At 41.6% G+C, this 26,011-nt stretch overlaps 1 protein-coding gene across 1 annotated transcript in view; it reads right to left on the bottom strand.

Annotated features, from left to right (window-relative positions):
• Col14a1 (collagen type XIV alpha 1 chain) overlaps positions 1-26,011 on the bottom strand; it is a 181,500-nt gene that overhangs the window by 114,628 nt on the left and 40,861 nt on the right. Inside the window, exons 6-13 of the mRNA XM_041672101.1 lie at positions 18,296-18,451; positions 17,338-17,457; positions 14,318-14,482; positions 9,324-9,485; positions 5,537-5,688; positions 4,351-4,480; positions 2,672-2,817; positions 926-1,055 (exon numbers count right to left, since the gene is read on the bottom strand). Coding sequence (XP_041528035.1) covers positions 926-1,055; positions 2,672-2,817; positions 4,351-4,480; positions 5,537-5,688; positions 9,324-9,485; positions 14,318-14,482; positions 17,338-17,457; positions 18,296-18,451 — 1,161 coding nt within the window. The remainder of the gene's footprint in view (positions 1-925; positions 1,056-2,671; positions 2,818-4,350; positions 4,481-5,536; positions 5,689-9,323; positions 9,486-14,317; positions 14,483-17,337; positions 17,458-18,295; positions 18,452-26,011) is intronic.

Below are 26,011 nucleotides of genomic sequence, written 5' to 3' on the forward strand. Positions count from 1 at the left end.
GTATGCCTTTAATTCTAACGCTAGAGAGGAATACAAAACAGGAGGAGACAGCTCACAGTCAGTCTCATTCTGAGATTCCCGGAGGCAGGATCGCCATTTCAGACTGAGGTAGAGGTAAGAGCCAGTGGCTGGCTGTTTTGCTTTACTGACCTTCAGGTTGAACCCCGTTTTCTGTCTCTGGGTTTTTATTAATCGTGCTACATTAATCTATTATGTATTTTCAAAACAGTTAAATTTATACATTTTCTTAAAACATTAGGAGTAATTCTATCAAAATTAGCCTCATAGTTAGGGGTGTCTCTCAGTGGTAACCTGTTTAGCAGATGTGAGACAGTACCCCAGAAAAGGCAAAATTAGTCTTCTTATTAAAATTTTCATTACTATTTTATTTTCAATAAAAACCCAATAATTGAGGGCTCATGTAAGAAGGACAGAAAACACTTTTAGAAAAACATATTATTTTAATTAGCATAAAACATATACTGAGCAATTATATATTTTCACATGGATTTAATCTTATAGCAACCACATGACAGACAAGAAACTGTTCCTTCCTTTATGGACAGAACTGACAACATTGCCATTATCATCCAGGTCACCTGAGGTGAGCTCCCTGCCTCAGCTGCTATAATTCCGGAACTTCCTGGAGCTACTCCCTTTCTAATCTGATCTGGTACCCGGCACATTTAGATTCAGAGAGAGGCACGGGTGGACTTACGGGAAGGATGCTAAAGTTCAGAGCTAAAATTCAAACTTTTGAAAGATCAAAGGAATACAATTCTCTCCCCAAGTAAAATATACATTTTCCTAAGCCCCGATGGCCTCTCGAGAGGTTTTAACCAAAACTGGTATTCTGGGTTCAGAATCTCAAACATGTATCTGGGCTTTTGTGATAGTATTTCATATGTATGCTCTGCCCACTCACGGGTTGTCGCTTGCCCTGTAGCAGGGTCGCTGGCCTCTTCTCCAAACATGGCATACACAGTGACTGTATATTCTGTGTTGGGGAACAGGCCGCTCAGCTCAATGTCTGTGTGGGTCTCTCCGATTTTCATCTGAAAAGAACACATGCGATTAAGACAGCTCTCCAACGGGTGTTATCCCTGCTCAGCAGAGTGGAACCGAACCGAGGTGATATTGCCCAGAATGAAGCTGTGTGACCTCGCATGGCACCTACATCTAACAGGCCTCAGCTGGAACTGTGGGTTTGCCTCAAGTTGTTTTGTGTTAGAAGCTGATAACATAGACCCACATAAAATTGAGCGTCCCCCCACATGCTGTGTTGAGATAATGCTTTTCAGCTGGGCAAATGGCAACGGCAGCCAGAACAACGATGATGTCTGCTCCCCGGGAAAGTGGGGTTGGAAATGAATTAGATGTATTCTCTAGATGTGTGCCTCAGAGCAGCGTGCTGGAGGCAAGCCCAAGTGGGCACTTGTCACTGCTTGCTAATTCTACCCAGCCCTCTGGCCGGATGCCTGGGTTCTGCTTCAAGCTCGACTATACTGGGCCAGCTTTGTCACCCCATTTAACAAGGAGGCCATTTGGAAGAATCGCAAGTCCCTTCAGGTACCCAGAAGAGATAGACTTCTCTGTCTCTTCTTCCAACTGGTCAACTTCTCTCTCGATTCGGGGTAACTTTTCTGACTTTTGGAGTTTGTCAGACTAGTCGTATGACAAGTGGCTCGCTTGGATGACAACTAGACATCAAATTTATGACGAGGTAGTTTTAAATTTTAGAAGAAAGGAAAAAAAAACCATCTCTATAACCTCCAGTCACACAACCCAAGTTGAGTGGCTAAATGCTGAGCCATCTGAGCACACATCAAAATGCATGGAAGGGAGCCTGGAGAGATGACTCAGAGGTCACTAGTATAGCCTGTTCTTACAGAGGACCTGATTGGTTCCCAGTGCCGCATAGAGTGATTCACAACTACCTCGAACTCCAGCTCCAGGGGATCTGATGCCCTCTTCTGGCCTCCTTGGTCATACACACACACACACACACACACACACACACACACACGTACATACATACATATACACATACAAATACATAATTACAAACATAAAACAGCCAGGCAGTAGTGGCACACCTTTAATCCCAGCACTCGGGAAGCAGAGGCAGGCAGATCTCTGTGAGTTTAAAACCAGCCTGGTTTACAAGAGTTAGTTCCAGGACTATATATATATATATATATATATATATATATATATATATATATTAAAGATTGTCTAAAACAATCTTTAAAAAATATACTAAAGGATGGGGATGTAGCTCAGTGGTAAGGCACTTATGTGTAAAGTTCTGGGTTTGATTCCCAGACTTATAAAAGAAGGAAGGAAAGGGAGGCAAAGAGAATGGATGTGAAATCAAAGAAAACCGAATACATTAAAAAGACTATAGATAAAATTTCATCAAAAGGGATGAGGCTGTGTCTCAGCAGAGAAACTTGGCTAAGATGTGTGAGGTCCTGAGTTTCGACCTTAGCACTAGACAACAATGAATAGCTGCTTGGAAGAATATGGCTATGTAGAGGTAGCAAGATTACCACCTATGTTTCCATGTTGACAGCTTGGATTTTCTGAATTTTCTCCCATCAATTTTTATAGTAACAATTTTATCCAGAAGTCAAAGATTCTAGGGCTGTAATTGGAAGAAGAGAGTTACCTCTTTCTCATCGCCCGCCAGCCCTTCTGTGAGAGGAGCATAGAGGATCAGATAGCCCGTGGCGCCAGGCACTGCATCCCACTTGACACGCATGCTGCTCTCGGTCACATCGTACAGCTCCAGGTCAGAAGCCATGGGTAAGGCCACTGCAAGAAAAGGCTCTTTGTCACAACCATTTACAACTGTTCTTGAGAAAAAAAGATGGAGTCACAAGGGCTGGAGAGATGGCTCCACCTTTAAAGCCTAGGCTCACAACCAAAACTAAAAATGGAGTAATAAGAAACAAGAGGCCAGGCCTGCTGGGCCTAGTTTTTAGTCCCTGCACTCTGAAGAACAGAAAACCGCTTCAGGTTCAAGACCAGCCTTGGGCTACTGAGTGACACCTTTCCTCAAGAAAAAAGAAAGCAAAACAATAATTCCAGCCATGTTTCCAGACTTGGGAGAAAGGAACTAGGATAAGCCTCTAGTTCACGGCTTGAACAACACTGGTGAAAGCATGGCTGTTCTTTCAAGTGTTCTGGCAGGTTCCCTCCCTGCTAAATGATGAAGTCTCATGCTTCTCTAACTATGCTGTCCACTCCAGGGCTTTTCTTGTGCGTTTAACTCTTTGCATATGTGTCGTTTGCAGTCCCTCCAGCACTTCATGCCTGAACATGTTCAAGAGTCCCTGGTTTGCAGACTCAGCTTGTCCCAGACCGAAGCATCTCCGAGAGGAAAGACGGCCATTAGACTATCTCTGCAAAGGCAGACAACTCGAGGGACAACTCGGGGGAGTGGAAGGGAAGCAGCTGGGAAAGGCGGGGTAAGGAAAGTCATGGGAGAAGGGGGTGATATGGGACAAAAAGTGATGCAGAGGTCGGGAGATGCCGCAGTGGAAACCACTGCTTCGCATGCTAACTGAAAGCTAAGTTAAAGAAGAGAAAACCCATTTCCGCGAAGCAGAAGCACCAACACTGGCCTTGCGGATCACTGTCATTCAAAAGCCAACCCTGCACAGGGGGTTAGCACCATTGTCCTGGGACGTTACACATTTAGTGTTGTTTAGATAGCTATTCTTCTATAAAATGCAAATCATTTAGGCCAGCTTGGGACAGTGCCCAGCCGGTATTAAGAACACAATCTTTAAAATGACTAAAAGATGATCGTTTTAAGATTATCTTTTTGTGATTCTCTGAGTATGTGCCTGTATGTATGCATGTATGTGTGTGCATGTAGTAGGCATATGTGTCATTGCGATCGTGCCCAATGAAGGGACTATCGCTACCCAAAAGATCCTTTTAACCATGACGAGATGAATGAAGAAGGAAATAGGCTGTCATTCCCTCAATACTGCCCTGAAGAAAGCAAGTCCTGAACTTCTTCTCGTTTTCAACAAACAGACTGTGGCCCAGCTCTTGGCTCACAGTAGACATTTGCTAAAAAGATTTTTGGTGAATGAATGACTGGGTCTGCCTCCTCCACCTGGCTGCCCTCCCTAAAATATGCAAGAGATTTGTCAAATCCATTCCGTACGCACAGCTGCAAAGCGGAAGCCACAGCACCTTCCTCTCCCACAGACATCACGACAGCCCCTTCCTATGAACTTTAGTCAGGGCGTCTATCCTGAGCAGCAGCCCAGTTTAGGGATAAGCCCCCTAAGCATGGCTGTGCGTGTTGATAGAGGGGAATCAAATACACACGTGTGGTTTCTGTTCCCCGCAGGCCTTCACTGGCTGTGTGAGCAGATACTGCAAACACTGCTATCTGGTACTCAGTCGATGACATCAAGTTTTTCAACACTACAGAAGACACACTTCCGTCCACCACCACCTGTTGAAAGAATCACGTGAGAAAAAAAAGATGAACTAGCTCATGTGCAGAATTGAGACCAAACAGCAAAAAAAATATTTCCAGAAAGAACATCTCATTAAATATTTTATTATTTGTGCTGTGTCTTTATTTCCACTGTAGAAATTAATTCCCCTTGTCTTTGCACATAAATGAATGCACTTTTATGGCATGTGTCCAAAGTCATTTCTTATTTCATCCCTGGGCTAGTTATTGTCCCGGTTGCATCCACATGCTAACAATGGATATAATTTCCCCCGTGGAGCTTCAGAAAGTATTTAAAGGGCTTGTTAGTCACGAGAGAAAATGGAGCCACTGGAAGGACTTGGGTTTAGTTTTCTCTTTGGACCAAAGGATTTGAAAATCCATGATCAATTTCTATAACACTCGAAAGTAAAAAGGAGCCTACCAACCCTGCCTTGGTACAGACAAACATTGTGAAACATTCCAATGTCAACCAGAGGTTAGAAGAACAAAAGGAAATGGAGGTTTCATCAGGTCTGAACTCAGTGACTCTCTGCATCCAAGCATTAAAGGCAAAGAGCACAGTCGCTGGCAATAGATGTTCTCTTCTGTCTTGGCCATGATGGAAACTGCTGGCCACAGCTGCCAGAGTGGTGGCTTTCCCTTGTCCTGACCTCTACAAATGCTCAGGAAATTCCGAGTACCAGAAGACTAGCTCCTCATATTACCACAAAATTTGGAACATACGGTCTTCACTATGGTAGAAATACCTGGCCACTCCCAAATAGAAACAGATGGATTTAAACCTTAGTCAATTTAGAACTTGCTAATTTCGAGAAGAAAAGTAGACTAGGTTGTAAGTGCAGAGTTGATCCATTCTGAGGATGACTGTATGATGGGATGAGAGGTGTGGGTACCACAATTTGGGGAGATGGGGGAACAACACAGTCATGTAGAGATCCATTTCAAATCACTTACAGTCTTGAAGCAGATAATGTCCTATACACACATTTGCGTTTTGTGCCCACTATGAGGACGTCAGGGATGGAGAAGTCATACAGGCTGTCACATTACCTCTTCCGGTTTCCCACCTCGGGTGGGATAATACACCACTCTGTACTTTTCCACTTTTCCTGGGCTGTGAGTCCAATTAACCATAAAGCTCCTGGCGGTGACTTCAGAAGTCATCAGCTCTGTAGGTGGCCCAATGGTGGCAAGGGCTGAGGCTAAAAGAAAGAAATACACCAGATAAACCCAAGCCATTCCTAGGGCCCTAAGAAATGCCACCAGTCACGGTGCCCTTCAGAGTCCCCTCAGTGGGTAAGCAGGTGCCATGGCTGAGTCTTGCATTCATTCAATCAAGCATTTAATGTTCATTAGAAACCGTCCACTGAGGCAGATTCTTAGGACACAGACTGAAATTGAACATAGCTTTCAATTCTCAGAAACTTTGACGAGAACTGTTAATAAACACTGAAAACAAACATGTAAGTGAATGTGCCCATATCCAAAGATGCTCCTCTGAGGCATTTAGAGGTGCTGTTTAATTCTCAGCTGTTGCTACTACTGCCCATGTGCTGCAGACGAGAAAATCAAGGCACAGGGAAAGTATCAAAAAGACAAGTAGTAGCTCTCAGGGCTGAGTTATTCTCACGGATATAAAGACATAGCATCTACATCGAAGATGACCAGTCAACAGGGATCAATATCTAAACATAAAAGTCGAAAAGAAACTGCCATATTCTGAACACCCACTCTGTGTCAGACATGTGTCTTATGCATGTTGAAGAAAACGGTTTTATAAAGATTTGGGGAGTGTGTGGGGGGGGGGAGCTGGGGATGCAGCTCAGCTGACAAGAACGCTGTCTATCATGCATGAGACCCTGGGTCTAATCTCCAGAACCACATAACCTGGGTATTCTGGCACACACCAGTATTTGCACACTGGGAATGTGGAAGCAGAAGGGTCAGAAGCTCAAGGTCATTCTCAGACATGTAGCGAGTACAAAAAGCGCCTCAAGCTATAGGAGATACTGTCTCAGGAAACTGTTAGACAACTGAAATGAGACTTATAAAATCTCTAGTGTGACTCTATCCTACACAGAGAATAGGAAATAACGCACTTTAGGATACACAGTCATTCGGAAGGAAAATGGCCAAAGGCAAGAGAATTTTGTACATGTTACTGACCATTCTCAGGAAGGAAATTGAAGCCATTATTATAGACCCTACAGACATCAAAAGAATAATGGCAGAGTGGGAAGAACTCTACACAATTCTCCAACATTTACGAAATGGACTGATTCCTTGAAAATTAAAGTGCTCTTTTTGAAGTACGGAATAAGATAGCAATATCCCTATGCAATAGTTACAAGCATTTTGGTATGGAAAAGTATAGCAAATGCAGTAAGGCAAGAAAATGAAATAGAAGTCACAGAAATAAAAAAAAAGAAACAAATTATTTCTATTTGTAAATTATATTATTTTCTATATAAAAATTTAAATTCAGAAGTAAACTCCTAGACTAATTAGTAATTTCAAGTCATGTTATGGTATATATGGTAAGTATGCAAAAGTCAAATGTATTTCTATTTGCAAGAAATAAACATGTGGACACTGAAATTAAAAAATTCAATTGAGTTCATTCATACAAAGTTAAATAATTTGTACAATTCTAACAAAGCCTTTATAGTAAATGAACAGACAGAAGACATAATTCCTGAAAACTATAAAATGCTAATGAAAGAAATGAAATCATATCTAACTACATGGACAGGTATACTATATTCATGGACTGCATACCCCAACAAAGCAAAAATAATTCTTTCACCAAGTGGATATTTGATTACTGATAATTTTTATATGATGCACTTCCTATCAAAATCCAAGTAACACCTTTATGGAATAAAGATACCCTAATATTTAATGGGGTAATAAAAAATGGAAAGAGTTTTTAAAAACTTAAAAAGAATAAGCAAGGGCTGTGAAGAAGGTGCAATGGATAAAGCAAAGACCTCCCAAGCCACATGCTAGGTTGGAGCCCCAGAATCCAAGGATGGGGCAGTATGCGCCTGCAACCCCAGCATTCCTGCAAGAGGATAGAGGTGGAGACAGCAGCAGGGACTGGAAGGTCTTGCTTAGCCAGCTTCAAATAGCACAGCAGCAGAGACAAGAGAAACATGGTCTCAATAAAGTGGAAGGAGAGGAGAGGATCAACTCCCAAAGGCTGTAGTCTGATGTCTAGATAGAAGTCATGAATTTGCAATAATAGTGATGATGATGATGATGATGGTCACAGAACTCAAGTTTACACAATATAAAGACTTACTATATAGCTAGAGCAAGTTAAAAGTTATTATTGGAAGAAAATTAGACAAGGTGACCTAAGGGAATAGGCCAAAGAGCCTGAAATAAAACTACAGAATTATACCTAAGAGATGGTGGCACACAACGGTCAACTAGAAAATGCCTCACGTCTTTGTAATAGATGTGTCTTTAGAGAGCAAACAGAAAAAAAGGCTCAACATTACCATTCACAGCACAGAAATGAAAACCAAAACCCACAACATGTAATGACTATAAACTTTTCAGAACGGCTTAAATGAAAACAAAACGAAAAAGCACATCAATATTGGAGCCAAATGCAAAGACACCGTGCAGTCACATGTTGCCACTCAGAACATAAAATTCTAGACTCGAGAAACAGTCCGGCAGTTTCTTAATGAAAACCAAGCTGAACTAAACATGCACTCGAGATACTGTGCAGTCGTTGCATTCCTGGGTATTATTCCAGAGAAATTAAAGCATATATTTACACACAAAAAAATCAATAAACAAATATTCACAGCAGCTTATCATAGTATCCTCAAGCTGGAAAGAATCCAGAATCTGAAAATGCTTAAACAAACACTGGGCCATCCAAACCACATAAGATAACCCAGAAGAGCTGTTGATACACATATAATATGGATAAATCTACAGGAAATTATTCTGCATGAAAAATTCCAATCCCCAAAGGCTGAATATTTGATCATTTTATTTGTATAATAGTCTTGAAATGAAAAAGAATAGAAATGGAGACCACTCTAGTGGCTGTCAGGATTAGCAAGAGGACGACGAAAGGATGGAAGACTGTGAACAGCGGCAGGAGCATTCCTGAGATAGAAATGTCTTTTATATCCATTCAGTCATCGCTCATCGCATGCTGGTGTTAATGCTGGCTCTACAAGGTGCTGCCATTAGGGCGGAGCTGGAAAAGAAGACGCTAGCTCTGCGTGTACTGTGCGGAACTGGAAAAGAAGATGCTAACTCTGCGTGTACTGTGCCTTACAACTTATGTGATTGCATAATTATCTTGAAACTGAGCATTTGTTTGGAAAAACGATGTTTTAAACATTAACACTTCAGAGAAAATCCCCTACTGGTCAAAGAAGATGTCCCTTACCCTCATGAGGCTGCCAATGTGTTTGTCTTTGTTTGACTGGAGACTTGGGCACCAGAAAGAAAATGAAGTATTAAGAAAGTCAACTTGAAAAAAAATATAGGGATTTTTATAGTTTATGTACCCACCATGACTGATGTGTGAGTGTGGTGATAGACCTATGTGCATGGTAACAGACCTGTGAGCGTGATGAACCTGTGAACATGCTTTCTCTCATTTACGGTTCAGTGTCCACAGTGATAGCACTGTGTGCACTGTGTGTGTGTGTGTGTGTGTGTGTGTGTGTGTGTGTGTGGTTAGAGACATGTGAAGATGATGACAGACCTGGGCATATTGTGCTGCACACATCCACTGACCCTCCCTGTGCTCCTCACCTTTAATCTCCGCCCACACCCACCGGCCCTCCCTGTCCTCACTCACCTTTAATCTCCCTGTCCTGCTCTTCCACTCTGGAGCACACAGTCCTGGTCAGGCTCTCCACTACTGTGTGCATCAGGTCGAATTCAGCAACATTGTAGACGTGAGTGCTGTCTGGCTCAGAGGCAATCTCCTGCAGCTCATTCAGGTCAGCATTTTTAACCCCTGCCATTGAGAGTAACAGGGAGGATGGTGATCTTGATGGCCACTCTAGTGGAGTTGAACAGTCTTCACCACAGCCAGAGCATCCTCCACTCGGATGGCTGGCCTGCATTGTGTGCCCAATAGCATTGAAATGGATCAAGAAAATGGGGCATATGTACACAACAGAATAGGTTTTCAGCCACGGAGGAGAATTATGTCATTTTCAGGAAAGTTGATAGAAATGTAGATAATCATATTAGTTAAGTCAGTCTCTGAAAGGCAAATGCTGTAATTTTTTTCTCATTTATTGTCCCAGCTTTTAGGTACATATATAAAATCATATTCATAAACATGACATGAAAGCACAAACCAAACTTTTTAAGGGAAGAAAGGAGACTCATAAAAGGAGAAGGGGATGGAAAAGGCAGAGCAGTAGGATTAGGGGTTATACAGAATGCACGGTATTTATTCATTTGAATGTTTTTGTTTTAATCAAAAAAGAAAAACTATGGTGGAGTATGATGGCACACACCTTTAATCCTGGTACTTGGGAGGCAAAGGCAGGCAGATCTCTGTGAATCCAAGGCCAGCATCGTCTACAGAGTGAGTTCTAGACCAAATAGTGCTACATGGTGGGACTCCATCTCAAACCCCAAAGAAGAGTGTGAGAGTTGTTTCCTGAGCACTCCAACAGGAAGGGAACTGGATAAACTGGATATAACTTCCGTATTGCACAAATATTACAGAATCAAGAGTAACTAAACTAGTACTGAAATTAAAAAAAAAAAAAGCCGGGCAGTGGTGGTGCACGCCTTTAATCACAGGACTCAGTGCAGAGGCAGGAGGATCTCTATGAGTTTGAGGCCAGCCTGGTCTACAAGAGCTAGTTCCAGGACAGACTCCAAAGCTACAGAAAACCCTGTCTTGAAAAACCCAAACAAAAACAAAAACTATCAATCTTTAGGTTTAAACTTCTACAAAGTAAGTTTATTTACATTCAGAATCATGCTTCTGATCTCAGCACTCAGGAGGCAGGAGAACTATCATGAGTTCAAGGCTAGCTTGGGCTACATAGTGAGTTCTAGGCTAGCCTGATCTAGAATGTGAGATACCATACCTCAAAAAAATAAAATTGAGAAAATACTGCTAGAATTCAAACTTTATCTACATAACCACTTAATACAGAGCTAAACCAGAGGGAAACATGGGTGAAGAGATTTTCTAATTGACTCAAACACAATTTACTGCCCAGTGACTCTGCAGATTTTAATGGATCAAATAAGGAAGTTCTGTTCCTTCCACTGTCTCTATTCCATCACCACAGGTCAAGCAGAATGCTGAGTGTCTGGAAGGTGATACCCTAGATAATCCTCCACTAGCTTAATTCTTCTGCATAGACTCTCTTTACTGGATGAGAGACTTAAAGAATTGTGTATCTGAAGTTTCTTGCCCTAAGGACTTCTAGAACACACAACCGTGTCAGTATCACATTGATTGCGTGCTGAAGCAAGAGCTTTGTGGAGAGACTGCTTTCTCAGGCCATGCAAGTCTACACTTGATAAAATATGCAACCAAAGATTCTGTCTCTCCCCTCCCATATCTTTGCTTCCCCGTCTTCATGAATAAAATAGTTGGACTGTTTAAAATGCATGGAAAATAAAGGCAGTGGCGGCAATGACTTGGAAGGAATTTGTGCAGTCAGGGGTTCTGTTCCAGTCTGCTTTGCGTCCCAGAGTTCACCACAATGCCTGGCACACAGTGAAGTGAGTCAGTCCTGAATAACGCATTCTATAGCCCACAATCTCAGCAGTTCATCTAAGAATGGATTATCGGCATTTTCCCTCTCATTGGCCGCTCTGAAAATGCACTGTTCAACTTCAGCATAATAAATGTTAATACCTAGCACAAGCAACTGAATCAGTTCCTAGGACCAAAATGATCACATAGCTTATTGCCCTTCTATGATCCAGGAGTATAATACTTAACAGTCATACTTCTGCTCTCAATTCCAGTATTTACCATTTCCTACTGTATGGGTTCCTGTGACTTGTGGGAAACACCTATGTGAGGTCCAAAGATTCAGGTGAGGGATGCAATGTGTACAGCTGGCTCTTGAAAACTGGTATGAGATGCTTCCTTCAAACCACTATAATACAATACTCACAGACATGCAAAATAGCAAGACTATAAAAATGCTAAAGCAAAGTTTGAATATGATGCGTTCTTAATTTTTCCCTAGAGCCTCTTTTATCCTCTCTTCTACGGATGGAAAAATGCAGTTATGTTTTGAGCATAACAGTTGTATGGCTCAAAAACAATATCCCCTGGGGACCTGAACAAAATCTACTTCTCCTAGATGCACCATTTATGAGCATCTTGGCTTTCCATGCTAAGGCTGATAGCGCCATCTTTGAAATGGTTTAGATCCCCAGGTCGTTGACAGAGGACTTGGCAAATGTCAACACTGGGCAGGGCTGTGGGAAGGAGAGGTGATGGTACAGTCTCACCCTCCAGTGACTCACTGTTTAGAGAGGTTGCAGGGAGTAAGGAAAGAAGAGAAAAAGACAGTCAGCAGTTTCTGCGGCTAATGTCAGAGGCATCAAATGCTAACAAGCAATCAGTTCTAAGCTGGCAGTGGTGGCTCACATCTATAACCTCAGTCTTTTTAGAGGCAGGCAGATCTCTGAGTTCAAGGACAGCCTGGTCTACGGAATGAGTTCCAGATGGACACAGAGAAGCCCTATCTCAAAAAAAAAAAAAAAAAAAAAAAAAAAAACTCTCCTCCTGCGGACTCAGATGTTGAACACTCAGCTCCTTCTCCAGCATCATGTCTGCCTGCACGCTGCCATGATGAAAATGGACTAAACCTCTAAACCTGTAATCTAGTCTGTATTAAATGGTTTTCTTTCTAAGGAAAGAAGTTCTTTTAAAAAATGATCAATCAGCAACCTACTCTACTATATAAAATAAGAATAAAAAGGTGTAAAAGAAATCTTTTAAGGTCTTTCTCTAAGGAAAAAAAAATGTATAAGCACTCAAAAAGAGGTTCTGTCCATAATGGGTCTGTCAGTAGTTCCCAACACTGAAGAACGTTTTCGAAGTTCAGAGGTACTTTGTACAGGTAGCCCTGGCTGGTGTAGAACTCTCAATATGGACTATGCTGGCATGGAACATACAGTGATCTGCCTGTCTTTACTCCTCAAGTGCCGCAGTCAAGGGCATACATCGCTATATCTGAGCAAGTTTTTAAAGTATACATTGTTAGACACCTTCACCCTAGCTATTTTCATTTAGTAGGTACTGTAGTTTGGATAAAATGGCAGCCATATGCCCATAGGGAGTAGCGCTATTAGGAGTAGCCTTGTAGGAGTAGGTGTGGTGTTGCTGGAGGAAATGTCTCACTAGAGATGGACTTTGAGGTTTCAGAATTTCAGCTGAGGCCCAGTGGATCACTCTTCCTTCCTGCTGCCTGAGGCTCCAGAAGTAGAACTCTCAGCAACCTCTCCAGCACTATGTCTGTCTGCCTGCTGCCATGCTTCCTACCATGACTATAAGAGACTAAACCTCTTAACTGTAAGCCAGCTACAACTAAATGTTTTCCTCTATCAGAGTTGCTGTGGTCACTGTTTCTCTTCACAGCAACAGAAACCCTAAGTCAGTAGGATGAAAACAGAAGCTGGGAGTCCATTTCAGTACTGGGTCCACTGTTATCTGTTCTGACCTCTGTACAACCTGAAAGTATTCTCTTCTGATGAAGACTACAGAAAAACTACATAAAAAGACTCAAGTATGTTCTTGATAAGCATATCTATATGAGACTAAAGATGGACAACGGAATAATTCACCATGTAAACTGTAACTAAGTGGTTCACTCACAACAAGAGACTTTAAGTGTCTTCAGAGCCCTGTTGAGAGATTTGCTACCCCATTTTGACTAATGTTTCTGTGTCTTGGGAATCAGGCTGTTGTTTTGCTTTCTGCCAAAGTTTATTGGTCTCTACTAAGCAGAAGACCTTCCTCTTGCCAGGGAAACTGTAAACATTTTAATTGAAGGCAAAGCTTATTGTGTAAATATTTTGTAATTATGCTGGATCTGTTGTATATATCCTTTTTCATAAATGATAGCTTTCAGAGTGCTTGATTCAAGTCAGCGACACCACACGTCTTTAATAGCTGCAGGGCCCTTAATTCCCTGAATAGGTGGGGCGTGATTTCTTCTCGTACAACTAGCAAGGAGACAGCTACAAACTGACCCTGAAGAGCAACCCACGACTGATGAAATGGAAGCAAATGTGAGCCTAACTTTAGCACGTCACTATGCCTTTTCAAAAAGTTTTGCGCTCAGTATCCGTCTCAAAGTTCCAAACACTGTGGTGTACGTGAGAGAATCACTCTTATTTTCAGTGCAAGAGAGCCGGACTCAGCTGGCAAGCCTGGTAGAGAGAGTGCTCTGGCCTCTGGCTTCCAAAGCTGTATGTGTTGCATGTAATGGTGTGTACCCACGTCCACAATGGAAGAGGAACCATTAGAGACACATAGCAACATATGGCAGCTGGGTACATTGGCACCTGTAAGCCCAGCACTCAAACTGAGACAGGATCACAAGTTCAAGACCAGTGTCTGCTAGTAGCCAGACCTGTCTTAAAAACAAACAGGATTGGTTAGACGGCTAAAAGAAGAAGGGCACTTCCTGCCACGCCCAGTGAATTCCATTCTTGGGACTCACATGGCGGAAGCAGAGAACTGACCCTCACGAGTTATCCTCTGAACACACACACACACACTTCTATAAACACACACATTAAATACATAAACAATAAATAAATAAGCAAAAATTTAAAAAGCCAGCATACCTATGGCAAAGAGCTCTACACCAGACTCCCGGAGGTTTCTGGATGGCGGGATAATGTCATCTTGGGATTTTCCATCTGTGATTAAAATGCCGATCTTGGGAACTCCACTCCTTGATCCTGCTTCAGGCTTAAAGCTGTTCTCAAAAATGAAGTTCAGAGCAAGGCCTGGGGGAAAGAAACACAAACCAAACATTTCTAATTAAAATCTTCAGTTTGGAGATCATATCCCTATGACGAGTAGAGTTAAGAGGGTTTTTATTAGGTCTAGGCCTTCATTCTCACAACAACCTGATAGCAGCTGATGAAAGACCCAAGTCTACTAGAATAGAGGTAATAAAACAAAAGAACCCGCTGTTGCATCAGGGAATAAAATGTAGATGGTAACACATTTTAGATTCTTCCTTAGACTTCTTTTCTTCAGAGAATGGGAAACACAGCATTAATAGCAGAATTACTACAGGATAGTGCATATCATTCATCTTAATAATAAATACACTTCTCTTGGATGAATCTTTAATAAGCAATTTTGTCTCTCACAACACTACTTAAGAAATCTTTTTTCTTTTAAAATTAATATACAAAACAACAACCTTCTTTATTACAAGAAAACATTGAGACCACCAAATCATTCAACAAACATTTACTGTCATCTCGTTAAGCATCAAGAATTAGGTTAGATGATAAAAACTCTCCCTTTCTCTCTCTCATTCATCTTATTCATTCATTGTCTTTATTTGGGGGCCAGGACTAAAGATTGACTCTAGAGCCCCATTCATGCTTCCCTGAACTAACCACAAATCCACATGCTCAACTGAGGTCTAAACTCATGCTCTTGGCTTTTGAGGGGGATTTTACCTGGAAAGGAGTAAGAAAACGTGCAATATTGCATCTGTGTTTAATAATTTTTCACAAGTGTTAACAATTCCACTAGAGCATGCTTCCAATTGGCAAGGTGATTAATTATCAAGTTGCCAACAGTTTCCCTAGAAATCCATAATAAGATCTTCATGGCTAAAGCTGAGCATCCAAGCCATATGCTAGAGGAAGGCAATGGCCGCTCTAAGTTTAAAATCTGTTCAAATAGTGCTGGAGATGTGGCTCAATGGTAGAGGCCTTGTCTAACCTGTAGAAGGTCCTGGGTTCAATCCCCAGGATAAAAAAAAAAAAAAAAGACCTTGAATCTAGAATTAGGTGCTTAAAAAAAAAAAAAAAAGAACATCAACAGCCGGGCGGTGGTGGCGCACGCCTTTAATCCCAGCACTTGGGAGGCAGAGGCAGGCGGATCTCTGTGAGTTCAAGACCAGCCTGGTCTACAAGAGCTAGTTCCAGGACAGGCTCCAAAACCACAGAGAAACCCTGTCTCGAAAAAAAAAAATAGAATTAGGTGCTTACATTAATTTGGAGAAAATTCTCATTATTATTATTATTATTATTATTATTATTATTATTATTATTATTTCAAGCATTATGTCTCCCTCCTTCTTGTTTGTCTTTTGGAATTCCTGTTATCGTGTGTGTCTACACAGCAATTCTATAGTACTTGAATTTCTAGTTTGGAAGGTTTTTTTCCCCCTTTTTTCTGTTACAGAGTTCATCAGGCTTAGAGATTCTTCATGAGTCATGGCCAGTCTACTAAGCCCATCAAATATGTTCTTCATTTGTTTTATAGTGAGTGTTTATTTGGTTTTTGTTCCCCTCCTACGGCTAGTATTTCTTTTGGATCCTTTAATTGAATTTCCATCTTCCCCCTTGTATGGCCACTTTGTTACTGCATATTGTCTACTTTATCCATTGAACTCATTAGTGCACTAAAAATAAAATAATACAAAATAAACCACATCTACATAAACCATGCATGTTCGTGCCACAGATATTTTTAATGTAAATATTGTTATCATAACCACTTATAATACTAGTGGGTCAAAAGTCTTCAAAAGTCAACAACTAGTAATTGAAGTTTCAAATAGGGTGAAGACTACAAACCATTAATTAAAAAGACAATAACACAGAGTGTGATAACTCACACTCAGAATCCCAGCACTCAGGAGGTGGAGGCAGGGGACTGCTCAGCTCCAACCCTGCCTATTCTCCATAGCTAAACTGTCTCAGAAAAGGGAAAAGAAGGCTACAGAGATGGCAAACCCTCCGCAGTGGCTGATAGCCATTGGCTTCCATGATGGCTTCATTTCCTTCTAAGTTTATTAAACTGTGAGCCACATAATCCCTGTATATCTGGGGTCAGGAGGTTGGCAAAAAAAAATCTATCAACAGTTAAAGGTTACTAAATAAAGTGGACCACAAATTAATTCAAAATCAAATGTGAAATAAGGAGAGAACAATGGCACACACCTTAAATCCCAGCCCTGCCTGGGGAGGCAGAGGCAGGATGATCTCTGTGAGGTTGAGGCCAGCCTGGTCTATACAAAGAGTCCTCGGCCAGCCAGGGCCACACAGTGAGATACGGTCTCAAGTAAATATAAATAAATAGATGCATAAGTAGATGGATAAATAAATAATATGTAAGGAATCCGACATGCTGCTGGCACTCGCCCATGCTGCATCACGCAGGGCATCACTGCAGCCTTACTTCTGGATGCATAAAATGCACACTGCGCTGCGTGTACCACCCTGCCCCACAATGCCCATGAATGCTGCCAACACCTGCGTTCAGATTCAGGCCGATCGTGTGCTAGGAACTGCACTGTTTTACTAAACATAGCAAGCTCTCTACTTGTATAGAAAATGTAGCTGTGTAACTGTGGGAAACAAAGAGTTTTTTCATGCTTTTCTATCATCATCCTCAGAATCTAAGTATAAAATCAGTATGCCTTTGAATTGAAGTGGAGTAAGTCTTAATGCTGCTTGATTAAAAAAATAAGTCATCTAAGAACTTTTGATGTTACATGGTAAAAAGAAAAAGAACCACTATGCCACCTCTTAAAAAGGAGCAAAATAAGGTAATATGATAATTGTTCTTCAGCAAAATAGTTCGCTAAGAATGCGCATTGAAGAAAACAGACCTGTTAGGGTGTTTCCTCCTTTGTAGGGAAGGCTTCGGACAGCATCGATCACTTCATCTTTTGTGTTAAAGGCATTCAAGTGCCACTCTATTCTGGGGTCCCCACTGTATTGTGCCAAGCCTGGAAAGAAGGAAGAGAGAACCGGAAGTTACTTGCTATGCAGGATCACATGACCACTGGAGAAAGCAGGATGACCGATGGTGTAATCTGCCTAACATTCTTCTCTTTGCCTGGTGCTGTGCTTCCAAAGAAAAGCCCTGATGTCAGAGAAAGGAGTCTAGTTGGATGTGTCTAGGAGTGGAGGGAGTTTACATATTTTCTAGTTCTTTCGACGTTATCAAATACCAAGGTATTTAGTATTTAAAAGCAAAAAGGCCGGTTGTGTATAGATAAAAGGTCTAAATTTATTTGCTGTCATTTTATTCTCAAAGGAATGGTGTTCTTAATGATTACTTAAAAGTTAGTACTTTTTATAGAAAATATACTATTTAATTGCTTAGACTATGACACAAAGATTTACAGGAGGTTTTTTCTCTTTTAATTATAACTAGAATTAATTTGACAACGATTATAATGTCAAAATATTATTTCCAGCTTTTCATTTCAACATTTCCCTGGACTTGGCTGCTTCTTTTAAATACAGATGGCTGTTGATGAATTCTTATGCAAGTGATATTCTAAAGCTTCATTAATATCAATAGTAAAAGGGAGGCTAAAAAGAGAATTAGTGTATTCAATAGTCAAGTGAACGGCCTCATGAATGGGAAAATTTAGTAGGGATAATATAAAATTGCTAGGGAAAAATATTTATTGATGTGAACATATGCTTTCAGGAACAACAGTGTAGTTGATCCTTCGATAACTTTGAAAGCAGCGTTGTAAAGGGTTTCTGAATTTTGGAAGAATCTTCCCAGACATTTTGCAGTAGCAACTAGCTTCTATGGCCCATAAGGTATACCAATCCGGGTCTTCTCTGAGCCCACGTTGAACGCTGTGACTAGGTTTTCCAAGAAATTCCGCACCAGCCTGAAGTTGAATCTCCCGATACTCCACGACCCATCCACCAGGATGACAATGTCAGCAATGGCTGGAGTCTCACAGAAGAATTTTATCTCTGCAAAAAGCGCAAACCACAAAAACACACACGTTACTGTCAGAACCTTTCAAAGCGCGAGTCGGTTTCAGCGCCATTCAGACAATTTAGTGCTAAGAATACAATAAAGTTCCCATCAGAGCTGCTATCTTTTTTATAACTCTTGCCTTAAATGCATTCTTCCAAGGGAAAAAAATGTAGTAATGTTTGGCGGCAGACCCGAGGGCTCTGGAAATAGTTAGCAAAGGGCTGTCAGGTTCAGGCCAACCTGGCAACTCAGCTGCTGTGTGCTTTAGAAGGAGGTGTCTGTACAGAATCTTCCAGCCTTGGGCTTTGGCCTGCAGAGTCTTTCCAGAAAAGGTCTCAACAGTGTCAGTTAGGGCCATCCTCCCAGGATGGGCGGATGGCCAGGAAGTGCAAAGTCTACTCTCCTGCCCTTTGCTAGATAAGCCAAGGCTAGGTATATAAAAATGGCGCAGAGACCTTTGATTAAGTATAGTGTTCATTTGGAAAAAGAAAATTGAGGAAGGGTTCAAGGGCTTCCCCAAGTCTGTTTTGTGCTTTGTTGTTAGTGTTGTTGATTCTCATATTGCTTCTATGTGACAAAAAGATTTCACTCCTAAAGATGAGCTAGGTAACTGGCGTTCTCAGCAGTTCAGTTAGTACTGCACATAGTGATCCAAAAGGGAACCAGGTTTTTGGCATGGTCCCACCAGTGCTTGACCATCAGGGATGGTGCCCACCTGCTGCAGAAATGCTGAGAAAAAAGAGAAACCTGTCTTTACAATCACTGATGGTTGCCTGATGAAGCACAGGTCTGTGGGTGATCACGTGAAAGCCCCTCCGCTCACACAGAGCCAAGATGGTGGGGGTAATCTTAAAGTGGTTTATAAATCCTTGAAAAAATATTATGGCATTTTTAGTGTCTTAACTGGTTTTGCTTCTTACTACAGTTTACCCTTCATACTAAATAGAATAGGATCTTCATACTAAAATAGAAGTAATTGTGTGTGTGTGTGTGTGTGTGTGTGTGTGTGTGTATCTGCGTGTGTGGGTGCACGCACGCGCGCACACACACATGCACATATGGACATTCTTACTAATTTTAATTTTTGTCAGACCAGAAAAATACCAACTTGGTTTATGTTTTAACATTAAAATGCCAACATAACAATATTTTAAATATAATTTGCATATTGAAAACCAAAAATACAGAAAATCACAATCAGAAAGAACATGAGCCATGGGAAAGATGTGCTCACTGGCACAACATTGGCAAGACTATGATGCAGGGGTGGAGAATGCTATCTTGATTGAATTTCAGGTCTGCCGCATAGGAGGGAGTTCATATGTAATACTGTAAGCATGGTCAAAACCCATGGTTAGGAAAGTCATCGGCCCTGGGGGAGAACCTATTGGTGTTGTTTTACTGTGCAGTCATGGTGTCAAACTGCCTTCTAAATATTCGTGTTTCTAGCCATAGATTTCTGCTCTCTCATCCTTGGTTGGGGAATGGCTAATGCAGAAACTCTTACCAGTTCAAAGTACATATAATAACTGAGGATGCGTGCTCAGCCACAGATGGAGCGTCTCTATCAACCACCCTCTCCAAGGCTCACGGAATATCATGGATGAGAGGGCAGAGAGAATGTAGGAGTCAAAAGATGGAGCCGTGTGCTGTGAGATGCTGTCTTCTGGAAATGGCGTGGCAGTTATACACATAAACTAATAGCAGTTACGATCGCCTGCACATGATAAAGCCAGTACAAATTCCAGCGTTAAGTGGGGAGGGGCTCCCATTTTCCACTCCTCGCTGAGGAATTACTGACAGTTGGTTAATGGCTGCTGAGGAAGTTAGGGTCACTTTGGATGGGTGGCCACTGGTAGGTTGCCCATACCCCAGTGGTTGGCACTACTCCCACGTGCAGAGGGGCAGCACTAATTGGATTCAGTGGGTTGTGACAAAAGAAATGAATTTGGGAGAGAGACTTATTGAGGAAGGTGGTGGCTGAAGAGGGAGGGAAGGGGGATATGACCAAGATACATCATTATACATGGGTACGAAATTTTCAAAACCGGAGGAAACAAAATGCTTTTATCATCAAGACAGCTGAACTACTGTGGCTGACAAAAGAGACAGGCAGTTGAATAAATTTGTCTTTGCATCTACCACACCACATTTGCTTAAAGGAGCTGGATTTTTTTTCCAGACATAAATATGCATGAAAGACTGAGATTCTTTTACCAGATGGGGGAAAATGTGTTTGCCAAGGGAATACTCCAGCCTTCATTGTGGAAGCTCAATAGGACAACTCAATCCAAGCTATCTTTTACATTGCTGGCCCTAAATTCCCCTCATTTAATAGAAGAAAGATACCAGCTCTGCACTTAAGACTTACTGGAACTTTAAAATATCTAAACTAGATACTACCACAATCCATGGGACAGAAATTCTTTAAGTTTTGGTCATAATCTGGGGAAATCGTTATCTTATTATGCTTTGAGAACTCATTTTTATTAGCTGTTAAATGAAGAACCCCTAGCTCCCAAATGGTGTGGTTTTGTTTCTTTCGAAACTTCTACAAATATTGTTCAATAATTGAGGAAATGTACAAAAGATTTTTCTAGAATTTTTCCTCTTGCTTACACTTTCTTAGGTTTCCTGGCTGCTTGTTTTTTCAGTGCTAGAGGGTGGCCCAGGGGCCACACCCATCTGAAGCAAGCACTCTCTCACTCAGCTATCTTCCCAGGCTCAGAAAAGATTATAGGCTGAAAATCCCTTCTTATCCCAAAGAGTGGGGAAGCTTAACTTTTATATTTCAAAATTATGTCCAATAAAAAAATCCTCTCCATTAAGCTCACTCATAAATAAGTTAAATCTAAGCCCAAAGAATAATACAAAATTGATTGACTGTAAGTCAAAATATTGATAACTCTAATGATACTAAATCTTGAAAAGTAGCTCACATAAACAAAAACACTCTAAAGAGAAATTCAAAAGCCATGCGTGGTAGTTGACACTTACAACCACATCATTAGGAAGTCTGAGGCAGAGGATCACCAGGATTTGGGGCTATAAGGGGAGACTATCTCAGACAAACAGAAAGAGAAGATAAATGATAGATTACAACCAAGAAGAAACATTATACATTGGGGAAATGGAAAAACATTACTTTCAAGAGTAAAGAATCATGAACAGACTCTTTAGAGGACAGGAAATAATGACCAATGAGTAAACAAAAAATGTTTAATTATCTTAGTGGTCCAAACAAGATCATAGAGAAATATAATGTGTTCATTCAACTGGCAAAAATTAACAGATGTATTGCCACTTATGATTGCCCTAAAGATGAAAATATACTGACGTATGTATTTGCCAAAACATGCATGGAAACACTGGTGAAGTTAAAAAACAGCAAAGGAAAGCTGCCACTTACATACATGTAGAGACTCCCTGTGTTCATAAATTGGAAGATTCAACATAATAATGATTCAATTCTTCTGAATTGATCTGCAGATTTAATTTTATTCCCAGCAAAATCCCATTAATACACACCCTGGTTTGCTTTTCATGATAAAACACTGACCAGAACCAACTTGGGGGGGAAAGGGTTTATTCCAGAATACTGGTTCCAACCCATCATTGAGGGAAGACAAGGCATGAATTCAGGGAAGGAACCTGAAGCGGAGACCATGGGAAAACACTGTTTACTCACTCTCTACCTTGGCTTGCTGAACTAACTCTCTTCTATAACCCAGGTCCACCTGCCAACAGTGAAGTTGCCCCTCCCACATCAATCAGCAATCAAGAAAACAAACAAACCAAAGGCAAAAACGGCCCACACACACAAAAAAAAAAAGCCTGTATACCAATCCTATCAAAGCAATTTCTCTGTTGAGATTCCCTCTTCCCAGGTATGTCAAGTTGACTTTGTTTTCTTTGTGGGAAAAGCATAGCAGGGCAGAGCAATTCATGTCATGCAATCCAGGATAGGCATTCAGGAAAGAATCAACATGACAGAGCCCAGAACAAGACTGCCCCAGTGACCTACCTCCTTTAAGGCAGCCCTGTCTCTACTGTCTACGTTTGGGCTCCTCCCAACCATGCCATCATATTGTGAACCCATCATGGAAGTTATCTATTGATTAGGTCAGAGTCCTCTCCTTATTTGATCACCTCTGAAATCACCATAGTGGACATTCCCAATAGAGAGTGCTACAGTAAGCTCTTGGGTGCTTCTCCGTCTAATCAATACAAAATTCAGTCAGCCGCCACAGCATCCTTGACAGGTGATCTAGCACAACACTCCCCAATATCCTCTTCCTAGCCTGCTCTTAGTTCTTTCTGGAATGTCTTACTTCTTAGAAAAACTGTGCTGAAATGAGTAGTGATTGTTTAATGTCTGTTGTGTTTTATGTCATTAATTCTGACTGAGCTATATTATGTGTACCCATACATTTGACCAAACATTAATCTAGATGTGTTTATGGACATGTTTCTTGGTGAGACAGAAAAGCAGATTGCTCTGTCTACTGAGCTTGAGCCTCACTTAATCACCTGAACATCAGTACCCAAATAGAGCCAAAGACAATGGAAGAGGGAATTCCTGCCAGCTGACTAGACACCCTGGGACAGCTGTGTTTCTTGCCTTGAGCTTGCTGGGTGTTGGTCTGGAATTGGTGCCACAAGCTCCAGCCTTCCAAATTGAACTAAATCTACATCGTTCTTGTCTCCTGAGTCCCCAGCTTGCTGACTGCCTCCATGATTGTGTAAGCCCCTTCCTTATAAATCTCCTTCCTTACAAATGTCTTTTCAATTAAAAAACAATATCCATCCTACATGATAAGTGTTCTTCCACTTCATAGAAAAGAGATTAAGTACTAAAGAAGGCAGAAGCTCTGCCCACTCCCCCATACACTGAGAAAATGGAAGGTCTAAATTCAAAGAGAGGCCTGACTATAAAGGCTGGACTCCTTAGCCAAATACACTTCAAATACTATCCCAAAAGAAATAAACAGAAAGAGAGAGAGATGGAGAGAGGGAAAGAGGCAAAGCTGACAAGCTGTGGAGTTACGCAGAGCATGAAATCAAATCTATCAGCATTTGTCCTGTAGTCGGCCTGCAGTGCGCACAGCACAACTTGGCAGAATGTGCAGCGCCGTCACTGCGCCACAGCCAGGAGAACACTGCAGCTGCCACTCAGAGCTCGGATCATAACAGAAACCGACAGTCCTATAAACAGCACAGTCATCACATGTCTCCTCGCTCCGAGGGCCTGGGAGAAGGCAGCTGCTTCCACAGTTAAAGGGCTGTCAACTTGGAAGGGGGATCAGAAGCTTCTGTATGCCCGCAGGAGTCTATGGCTGACAGACTTCAACTCAAATCATGGACAGGATGTCTGCTCTGTGGAGCCGCGGCATCTCTGTTTAACAGACGCAGACAGGCTAGCGGTGGTGGTGCATACCTGCAACCACAGAACCTGAGAAACTGAGGCAGGAGTCTTCCCGTCAGCTGAAATCCCAAGATTACTGCTCTCTCCCCGGCCCACGAAACAAAGCTAAACCGTTCATTTTGCTTTTCAAAGCTTTATTAACTCTACTGCTCTTGACTCGTCCATATGTAGTCCTCGCTTCATCCCAATACAGTTATTATTCTTGCCCCCATGACTCCCATTTTACCCATTCACTTTTCACACACACACACACACACACCCCTTATCCGCCATAATAAAGATATCGAAAATCGATTGGAATTCCTTTGAAAACACATGGTGCTGCCTAATAACATTTGTATGAAGCCAGTTTTAAAATTTGTTTGAATAGATGCCTGACTACTTCCCAGTTTTCTCAACAGCAACTCAAAGAAGTCTAATCTGTCTTATCAGTTCTGCTTTCAGATAAATGTTTTGCAAACTCTAAAGCCAGTGCAGAACAGCCCTATTTGCTGCCAGCTCTTCCTGAAGTATGCAATTGTACAGATGTTTTTGCTGAATATCTGGCCGTGTGCTTACTTTAGTTGTCCTAGGTAAATGTCTATGAACTCAACAGCTCAGCCATCTCGGTGACTAATGACAAGTAGTCCCCAGCAACTTTAAGTCTCAAACACCTGTTCCTTTTGATACCAACAGTTAGCTCTGCAGGGACAGAGAAAAGGAGTTCTAGAATATTCTTCGGCAAGAACTTAAGAACTGACCAGAAGGGCTTCACCATTCTGGAAAGAGATGGACTCTGCCAAGTCACTACAGTATGCATTGATTTAAGAAGTAGCTGATTTATTTAAATATTGCAAGTCATTTTTCAAATGTGAAAATTTGAAACTTTACTTTGGATGCATTAAGAATTCTTACTACTATAGAAGTCACAGGCTGAAGATGATAACTTTTAGTGGAGGACAAGAAGGAAAAACAGGTGTCCACAATTTGTTAAATTATCAAGGGCCACAAAGGAGGAAGAGAAAATTGGAGGTCTAACACTAGAAGTACAATCCCCATGTCGTCCCCTAACCTTTTAAAACTTTCTTCCCATAAGAAGACCCTCCAGACACACTTTGGTCTGATTGCCCCCTCACGAAGGATGGATGTCATGTGCTGGGTATCTGCCTATGTGCTTATGTATATCTAAACTATGAACATAAAAGGAATAAAAAATGTTTTCCACCTCTACCCCAAGAACCAATTTTGCCTTTTTGAAGATTGCCCCACTCCCACTGAGGATGCATTAAACCACTATTTTGCAAAGAACACGTCACTCTCCTGAAGTCAAGAGCATCGAAAGCAGAAGCAGCTCTAGTGGGCAACTTACACCTTGTAGAAGTTTACTTTGTTGTTGTTGTTGTTGTTGTTTTAACCTTCAACTCTTTCATGAGGTGACTGTTAAGATTTGCATGGGAATTGCCTGACAAAGGCTCCTTTGACTTTGACTTGGTCCCCAGCTGACTAGGCAGTTTGGGAAAGTTTCAGGAACATTAGGAGGCAGAGTTGCAATGGAGAAAGTGAGTGGCTGGGAGTGAGTTTGGAGGATTATAGCTGGGTCTTGCTTCCTGACCTCTCTCGGTTTCCAGATTCGCTACAGTGTGAGAAACAGACCATTGCACATTCCCACCGCCATAAAGCCGCTTGCCACCATGTCATCCCCACGGTGATGGCCTGGGTCCCCTCAGACAATGAGTCACGACAAAGTCCTTCTCCCTCAAGTTTCTTCTTGTCGAGTATTTAGTCACAGCCAGGAAAAGTAACTAACACACAGTGAAAGAAGCGATTTCTGTAAGAAGGCACATTTATGAGAAAATCCAGGCGAACGCAACTTTCTGTAGTGAACGCGCATGTGTGTGTGTGTGTGTGTGTGTGTGTGTCCCCAAGTCCATTTGTTTCAGTTAGTTGGTTTGGTTTTTATTTGCTTAGCTAGAGTCTTGTGTAACACTGCCTGGCCTTGAACTCCTTATATAGATAAGAATAGCCTCATTTTGGAGTACCGGGATTATAGACATAATTCTTATACCTAGTTTTATGAGGTGCTAAGGAATGAACGCAGAGCTTTCTGCCTTCTAGGCAAGCAGTCTACCCATAAGCTACGTCTGCATCT

The sequence above is a fragment of the Microtus oregoni genome, unplaced genomic scaffold (assembly GCF_018167655.1).
Source record: "Microtus oregoni isolate MIOR12 unplaced genomic scaffold, Mior012 000022F_ref0000154, whole genome shotgun sequence".
Taxonomy (NCBI): domain Eukaryota; kingdom Metazoa; phylum Chordata; class Mammalia; order Rodentia; family Cricetidae; genus Microtus; species Microtus oregoni.